This window comes from Eurypyga helias, unplaced genomic scaffold, assembly GCF_000690775.1.
Source record: "Eurypyga helias isolate BGI_N326 unplaced genomic scaffold, ASM69077v1 scaffold5576, whole genome shotgun sequence".
Taxonomy (NCBI): Eukaryota; Metazoa; Chordata; class Aves; order Eurypygiformes; family Eurypygidae; genus Eurypyga; species Eurypyga helias.
The window spans coordinates 24,207-33,229 of NW_010258417.1; the positions used below are offsets into that span (position 1 = coordinate 24,207).

Below are 9,023 nucleotides of genomic sequence, written 5' to 3' on the forward strand. Positions count from 1 at the left end.
CGATGAGCAGCCTGTCTCAGGAGGTGCACAGGCGGCATCTAAATGATCTGCAGCCTAGTCAAGCCAGGCATAGCAGAGGGAATCCTCCAGTGACATCAAATAGCAGCATTCCCTTTCCCTCTAGGTCTCTGACTGACCCCCGGGTACCAAACTAGTCTAGCGAGGACCAGCAACTGCTTTCATCTGCTGGAGAGGCTCTGCCAGTTGAGCCCAGCTCTTGAAGGCAGGGAACAGAGGAAGGAGAAGAAGGGAAGGATGAGAGAAATGGAAAAATTAGTTTTCCTTAGGGAATCACTCTTTTAGGTCCACGCCTGCACCTCAGGGCTGTAATGTGAGTGAAAATGAGTCTGAAGAGCACTCATTGTCCCTCTGCAATGACTCAAGCTGTCTCCGTGTCCTGGATTTTCACCAGGTGTCCCAGTTCAAGGAGATCCTGTGCCAGGCCCCGCTGGTTTGCATTGATGGAAACGTGCCTCTTTCCACTATCCAGTATGTCTGCCAACTAGCTAGAGAGCATCAGCTAGCAGGTAAGGAAAGCTCGCCCAGCCCTGGCCCTGGAGCTCCTAACAGCCTGTGAGTGCCAAGACGCTCCGCACACCCCGAGCGCTCTCCACTGCGGCTTGCTTGAGATATCCACGTATTGCCTGACACGCTCCGTGTGTTATTCAGTGCTCCTTCTTTACACTGCTCCTTTCTATACCCTGCTCCTTTCTATACACTACTACTCTATTGCAAATGGATGACATGTTTCAGCTTTCCCTTGAGTTTTTCTCATTCTGCAGCTAAATCACATTTCCCACTTGTAGGTGCCGTAGCCCATGGGCACTGCCAGAAAGCCAGGGAAAGCTGCTCTCTTGGCCTTTAGTCTCAAGGCAAGCACAAATGTGTGCGCTTCTGCCAGTTTGAGCAGCAACATGGTTTGCTTCTCAGAATAAGTGCCAGAACGTCTTTTGAAAGGATTTCTCTCCCACTTCCCATAAAATACGTAACCCCTTCCCTTGGTACACTGGGGACCCTTCACAAGGCTTCCTAAACCTTTGGACTTACGCCTTCACTTGGAAGAACAAATCCTGAAGAAGGAGGCAATGTTCTTAAAACCTGGCAGAAGCTCCAAAACCAGCTAAGAGGGGTAACAAGCCTGAAGCCTGGTTATATCGCTCCAGAGCCAGAAGCAACAGCATCGTTGCTGAGCACGGGAAAGGAAACCTTGGCAGACCTTGTCCCCAGCGTGGCGCAAATAATAGTATTTCGGTATCTAATGGGTCACACACGTGACCCCAGTTGTGCAGATCACGCTAAGCCTTCTACACTGCATCCTGCTCTGACGTAGGGATGGAACACTAATTAATTAGTTAACTAACCAATTGCAATGTTGTTTTGAAGTGTGCTATGAGCCAACAGATGAGAACAAGGCCTCTAAGCCATTCCTCTCAGACAGCTGGAAAGCGCTCACATACATTTCCCCCAACCTGCAAGAGCTAAGAGCAATAAATCGGACCCTCGGGAACCCTCTGCCAGCAGGTATTGAACACTCAGAAGGGGTCAGTCACACTTTTAGACAACCTAGATCCTGGAGAGGAGCATTTTCTGCTCCAGACCCCATTTCAAGTAAATTGGGTTATAACGCAGTGGGGATTCATAAGCGCTCTTGGTGTTTTCCACCTTACAGCCACCTCTGCGTGGGTTGTATGGCCCAGGCCAGACAGATGATCTGTCAAAGAGCACTTTAGGCCTGGGATGGCTCCTTGTCCAAAACCAGAGATCCTGTTTGCCCCACTTCATTAGCTAATCAGGAACAATCTCTGGTTTGTAAACATGCCTCTGAAGCGTGATGCTCTGAAGCGTGAGGACACCTGTCCCAGCACCCTTTGCAGAAATGAAATACCCCGCCACGTGCGGGTGGAAATCCAACAGCATTAAGACAAGGAAGCGATGATTCAGGGCTTCTTTTCTGGTCTGTACAGGCATATATTTAATCCCATGAGGGGTGGTTTCCTCAGCACAGGTTAGAAGTATTGTATGAAAGTCTAATACTAGAGAATTACATGTTTCCCATGATTTAAAGAGGAAAATTTATACCAACCACATTTCAGAAGCACTCATAAACAGTAGCAGTAGTGCTCATAAATAGGCCGCCCCCCCGCAAAGAACCTTTTCACTTATACCACAGTTTTTCCTCCCCGCTCTCTGAAGAGCTGCCATCCAGGTTGGAGGATGTTGTCCAGACTGCAGTGGCCTTGGCCCGCCCGTTGCTGGCCCACCTGTGCTGTGTGGTGGTGACCCTCGGCGCTGACGGTGTCCTCCTGTGTGGCCGGAGCCTGGGAGGGACCATCTCGCTTCGTCCAGGAGCTGACGGACAGGTAAGGGCACGGCAAACTCACGCTGAGCCCTCAGTTCCTTCTTTCTTGGACCAGATCGCACCGTTGCTATTTCTGGCAGCACGGCAGCAGTCCTGGGAAACATGGCGTTGCTGTTGGCAAATGTACGCGTTTGGGGGGTGGAATACACAGCTCTGGAGGAAAATCAAGTTGCCTGTCCTATGCTGCTGGCTCCTAGCAGCAGTGTTTACAGTCTGCTACTTTTAAATATCCTTACCGTGAATATTCATGAGCGCAAGCTTCATTTGCAGGAAGCTTCATTTGAATTGCTGATCTCTTTCAAAGTGTGAAAAAAGATTATTGCCTTTTTTTAATCCCCTTTTCTTTCTGTGGCAGCCATGCAGGTCTGGGTGGCATCAGCCACACCAAGCCCTACCAGCTTGGGCAATGCCCACCAACCTCCCTTCTCTCCTCCAGCAGCCTGCCGCGGACGGCCTCTGTGCCAGCCACTACCCCGCCATCCACATCAGCCGGGAGGAGATAGTCAACGTCTCAGGAGCCGGCGACAGGTATATTGCTCACCACTCTGCCTTCTCCAGCTAAATATGGAAAGGCCGGAGTCGGATTTCTTTGAAATTCTACTGCGAAGGCAAATGACATTCTGCTGCTTGAAGAACAGGACACTAAGGACCGAAGAACAGCACCGGCTACTGTGGTTCCTTGCTAAAAATGTGCCCCTAAGCATCTTGAAAGCCAGTCTTGCCATGATTGGTTTCGCTTTTCTTCAAGATCCAAGCCTTGCGTGGCCATCTAGTAGTTCTGAGTTAGTCTGGGCTGAGCCGCCTCACATCAAAACTGTCTTACTAACTAACTGCTTTTCTTCCACACTTCTCCTACCACTCAGGAGCTAAAAATCACCCTATAAAAGCATTTCATCAGGTTCTGCATATGCCTCTGGCAATAGCTCATGCTTCAAAAGAGTCTGCTGTATAATTCTCCTGGCTGTTCACGCAACGCCGTACATAGGAGCAGGGAATGACAGGTATTATTCCTACCCCAGCTATCAACTCTCAGTCTGTCAGAGTAATCTATGTAGTAGTCAGGGGTTTTTTCTCTTCTTGCTTCGTATGCACCAATAATTGATTCTCTCCTTTCACTGCCTGGGGCTAGACTAAAAGGCTGCTTGTGACAGATACTTCTTTTTACTTTCCTACTCTCACCTACCAGTAACTCAGCATAGCAACACTTCTTTTTTATTTTATGAGTGGGCAGAATGAAAAGTCTTTTTTTTTTTTAACTTACGGCATCCTCAGTCCTTGATTTAGGATCCATCGGTAACTTCTTGTGAGGTTAACCCACCAGGACACTCTCCTTGTGTCCCAGATCACCTCTGGGACATGCTGTCTCAGCTGCAAGCTGGTCTTCTCCCAGGATGACCCAAGTGTTGTCCAGAGCAGTCGGTGTAACAGCAGAGGGATGAGGGCTGGGAGGAACCCCATGGGTCAGCCTCTTCCAAGGAAAGCTCAGCTTTGCTCACTGCTTCTGGCAGATGTGCCCAGCCTCTGCCAGCCCCTCCGGGCACACAGCCTCCTCTCTGTACCCACTGCTCGGTACGCAGCTACCCCTTACCGCAGGACAACTTCTTCTAGAGGATGATGTAAACTAAACATCTTCTGTAGGGCTTCCTTCCCCCTTATAAAAACTTAATTTAAGGGGTGACCAAAGGTGAGATGAAGTTTGGCACCGCTGCCAAACACCTCCACCGAGTTACTCAGGAGTATGTAAAGTTTGGTTTCCCTTCCAAAGCTGTCTGAAAGCTCAGGGCACATTGCTGCTCCCATTCCTGAAGTGATATCGGTCTGGAAATCCCATTCCTCGGTGGTAAGGTTACCCAAGCCCAGCCTGCTGACACTTCCAAGGGAGACTGCAGCAGGCTATAACCTGGGGTTATCGCACGTTCGTTGCTCAGCCCCCTCGCACTTTTGAAGCACTGGTCAAGGGACTTGGAGCGACCTGGAGCACCCAGAAACGGCGATCCAGGGCACCTCATGTCTTGCTTCAGCCCTGCGGCTCTCCTGCAGCTCCGGAGATGCTGCCCAAGGATCCATGCATGCCGGCAGCCCTGGCTGTTGTCTCCTTGTGCCTGGCTGCCGTGACAGCATAACACCACATGCCTGCACATGGCATTGCTAGGGGATGTTCCCCCAAATATTTACCCTGAACCTCTGGAGCTGTTGAAAGATTGAACGGTTTATGGGAATCATAATCTCCTGTGCCTTTGTTATGGATAAAGAGATGTTGAGGTAATTAGTCAGAGCACACAAAAAAAGCATGATCTTTTTCCTTTCCCCATAGAGTGAGTAAATCTTAATCCTCCCTGCTGTCACATTTTCCTGTCCTTACTTTTTCCTCTCAGATGTCATTATCTTCTTCCTTCTCTTTCACTTCTCCTTTGTCTTTTCCTAGCTTCTGAGCATCCTTAGTGTCTAGCAATGAATCAACCGTAGTTGCTTCCAGTTAATCACAAACACCACCCTGCACGTATCCAACCCTCGACAGAGCCTTCCTCTGCAAGCCAGGCAGAGCGCAAAGTCACCCCTTTCTCCTGATGCCTTGTGATGATCGCTGTTGTTCCAAGCACCCACATTGTTTTTACTGGGAAATCTCGAATGGAAAACCACAGGGAAAGCTTACAAAAATCTGAATCTACAATCTCATTTCAGCTTTGGATTTCTTTTTCCAGCTGTGTCTGGTGCCCCTCTCACATACCTGTGGAAACTTTACCTCTCTTCCCATCCACAGCTTTGGGGACAGGAGGGACCGTAACGAGGTACCAACAAGGAGCAGAGAAACAACAAAATAATTAGAGAGCAAGGGAGAAATTGGTTCCTTAGACTCCCTTCTTTTCTCCTGCCCCACCTGGAAAACTGTTGAGAACAGAAAATGTGGTGGAATGGGAAAGTACCTCAACTTCTCAGATGAGAAGCAAAAAAAAGGGAATAAATAGCACTATTTGTTAATCCAAATCTAAATGTAAATACAAAGAAGCGAAACCTTTCCATTGTAACCTCACCCCTCCTGTGTGACATACTCTGCTTGTGCACGCGTTGGTTTGGGTCCAGATGGATGCTCTTACAGACCAACAGCCGCATTCCAGAGCTGTTCCCTGGTGTTCAGAACTGCCTTTCTCTCTCCACAGCTTAATGGCAGGCATCCTTGCCGGGATGCTTGCGGAACACGACACGGATACCTGTGTCCGGATGGGTCTGCTCGCTGCAAACTTGTCTCTCCGTTCCTATGAGCCCATTTCCCCAGAAATCAACGCTTCCAGTGTCAGCCAGGAGCAAGTCAAGAGCAGGAGCTGGCCAGAGGCAAAGGTATGGAAGATGGACTAGAGCACCGCGGCTTTCTCCTCCATCACCTCCTTGCACTCCCAGCATTGCTGTTTCCAGGAACTAGGCCACGTTTTGAGCTTTGAGCTCAGGAGCTGGCTGCTGACCACAGCACATGAAACTTTTGGGGCACGCTACCTTTCGGGAGGTGAGGTGTCAGTGGAGTGCACTTGGTGGCAACCTGTATCGCACTCTTTCGCGTTTATGTTTCTCTGCTGTTGTTTCCTCTCCTTTTTATTTTTTATTTGGTGGGTTACAGCAACCACAGCTTGGTTCTTCTGTCTACTGCCTGCTGATAGTGTATCTCACCCCCGACTACCGGGAACACGCATCTGTTCTGGTCTTGAGTAAACCCTCAGGGAAGGAGGCCCCAACCCCGGGAACAGCTTCTTTGTAAAGCAAAGCTGGTCTTTCAGACCTCCTGCTCCCCTGAACCTCCAGCCCTTCTGGGTTTTCTATTGAGGAGATTTTCCCTTCCTCCACCTTGTGTCACTGTTGTCCATTAGCACAGTAGCTCCTCTGTCATCGACTCCCGGATCTTCAGGACCATGTCTCTTCAGGTGGGCCCAGCAGCAACATCCTCTCCTGCTGCTTACTCCTGGTTTCTATCCAAGAGGTCCCGCAGACGCAGCCTGTGCAAGGTGCAGCTGGCAGGAACATAACACTGCAGGACAAGCTCATCGGTCTTCTCCAGCCAGCCAGCAACTGCCGCTTCCTTGCTCTGAAGTCCAGTACCTCTGGAGAAAGCAGGGGAGGCTGACCAAGGAGGGGTAACTGGGGACAGCTGGTGGCCTTTAAAAGATGACTGCCCCTTATTCCCTTCTTCCACACGCCTCCTTCTGAACCTGGGGCTTCCTTCCTCCTCAGCCTAGGGTGTGGCGTCTGAGGCAAAATAGGGCAAGCCCCTCTTGCCTACACTCCTGCCCCCTTGGGAAACCCCTGGGAATGAGACAGAGAACTTCCCACACATGGCTGGATGGAGAGGAGCACCAGCAGGTCTGCGATCCAAACAGAGCACTGTGTGCTGGCACCAAAACCTCAGCCACACTTTCCCTTCCCTTCGGAACAAGGAGTATCCTGGAACCACCGCGGAAGCTGAGGCTAAGGACATTGTTTCCAGGGAGGAGGAGAAGCACTGCCGTGTTTACAGGTGGACACGCAAGCTGTGTAGCTCAAATGACTCTGCCAAGCATCTTTATTAGCAAGGACATCTGCACGTAGATCCGTTTTACACAAACTAAGTCTGGTCCACAGCCCTTTGAAAATGAGCTGATGTAGCCAGCTTAGCTATGGAAATCAGCTTCTCACTCTTCTCCGTGTACTTATCTCCCAGAGATACCTCTTCTAGATATCTTCCTGTCCCAAGCAACTAAACTTGAGGGTGGGAAGACACCAGCTCTGCCTGTCTTTTTTTTGGCGTTACGCAGGACCATCGGTGGCTGACAGGGCAGTAACAGGGTGGCAGTGGGTGGGTGGCAGGAGACCTCTGTGTGGGTCTCATGGGGACACTTACTGGCTCAAGGCTGCCGAGCCATTCCCACAACAGAGGTAAGAAGGCCAGGGACCACGTGAACTCATCCCTGGTCCACAGGGCAATGCCCACTGTGCAATTCCAAACACTACAAGGATGCCTGGGGGAACACAGGACAGACAAGGTCCAGCACGGGATGCAGGTACAGTGCCTGTGAAACAACCTCCCTCTCCCTTTACAGCCTTACACCAGCTGCAGGGCCCAAGTTCACCATCACAACCGCCATGCCTGAAAATATCCATGTGTGCGAGTGCACCTCTGCTGTCTACACAGAAAGCGATAGCAGCCCGTGTCCTGCTATGTCCTGCTAGCCCACAGTCTCCTGCCTTCCTTTTGCTCCCAGATCCCTGCCTCCCACCAGCAACGCAGCAGGCAGGACCACAGACACTGGAAATCTAGCCTTGGAGCAGATGGAAGTTGTGGATGCTGCCCCTCATACTGCCCAGCACTTTAATTCCGAGTTATCCACCAGCTGAAGACCATAGCTGCATCCTACCCGAACGCTGTGTCTGAAGTCAGCGTTGTCAGCCCTTCCTCAGCAGGCACACGGAGCGATTCTGAGTGAAAAGCATCTCTCCCCCAGCGCCGTGTGTGTGCAAACGCTGCCCTTTGGCGCGTGAGGAGATGGGACTCTGCGGAAAAAGACACTGGGGGTGGCCCTTCCCGCAGTAAGTGGGGATGAGGGGAAGGAAGAGGATAGTCTTGGTGCTTCGCACTGTCAGCCAAGAGGGTGCCAACGAGGAGGTGCTGACGTGGCAGAGGGTGCCACCCCTTCTCCATCCAAGAGAGATGCCACATATGGACGAGAATGAGGGAGCGAGCGCATCGCCCGTGGAAGCAGTGAGGAAAAGCCACCTCCTCTCTCCCAGCACGCGATGTGTTCAGTTCAGTGAGCCCTGGAACTCATTTAAACTCATTTCCAGTGGAGTTGGGTCGTGGTGCTGGCTGGTTTTGAACCCGATGGATAGGAATAGAGACTCACCCTCCGTGTCATACAGGGCCACCCACCGGTGAGGACCCTTGCTGAGGAGTAGGTCACTGGAGTCTGCCACAACAGCCGACCAAAGCTCGGTCAGGACAGCTCTAACACAGCTCTCACGGGTGGGCTCTGCTGTTCAGTAAGAAGTGAGCTCCTACTGCAATGGATGGAGGCATCACTTGTCTTTCCTCTGCCCAGACCACTTTCCCCAGGCTCATAGCAATTCCTGACCTCTGAGCCTGCTGCCTTTCCAGCGGGTTTGGCTAAAGCCGGGTGAAGAGCCGAGGAGGCAGGAGGGGTGAGCTGGAGAACTGGCAAAGCTGTGTCCCCTCAGCGCTGTCTCCTTAGGCAACCACAGTGAAAACGTACAGCTGCCTTGTCAGAGACAGAAGGGTCTCCTCCTCACCTCATACACCCCCTCTGCCCCCGCAACGCACAAACCTCTGCCCGCAGCCCCCCCTTTCCTGCGACCTTGCTTGCACGTGCGGTGTAGCTAAAAGACTCCGCGCTCAGACGTGGGCGACGCCGCGCACCCACGCGCCCACCCATCTCCGAGTGGGGGGAAGGGGTGGCTGCGGCGGGAGGGTGCTGGAGCACGTGGGAGCGCAAGGGAGGGGGCCGGGGGCGCACGTAAACAGCCGGGTTTGCTCACAAGCAGGGAGGTGGGACACGGCAGGGGCGGGGGAACAGGGCTGTGCCCCTGGGGTACGTCCCTGTGCTATAAAAATGACTTCAGCTGGATCCAGCAGCAGGGAGGCAGCTTCTACCTCTGCTCCTGCCTCCGACAGCCTTGTCCGAGCAGG

At 51.9% G+C, this 9,023-nt stretch overlaps 1 protein-coding gene across 1 annotated transcript in view; it reads left to right on the top strand.

Annotated features, from left to right (window-relative positions):
- LOC104511617 (pseudouridine-metabolizing bifunctional protein C1861.05-like) overlaps nt 1–5,713 on the top strand; it is a 23,724-nt gene extending 18,011 nt beyond the window's left edge. Inside the window, exons 14-18 of the mRNA XM_010154307.1 lie at nt 413–527; nt 1,384–1,521; nt 2,194–2,360; nt 2,799–2,887; nt 5,518–5,713. Of these exons, the coding sequence (XP_010152609.1) occupies nt 413–527; nt 1,384–1,521; nt 2,194–2,360; nt 2,799–2,887; nt 5,518–5,713 (705 nt within the window). The remainder of the gene's footprint in view (nt 1–412; nt 528–1,383; nt 1,522–2,193; nt 2,361–2,798; nt 2,888–5,517) is intronic.
- Nucleotides 5,714–9,023: the final 3,310 nt, after the last annotated feature.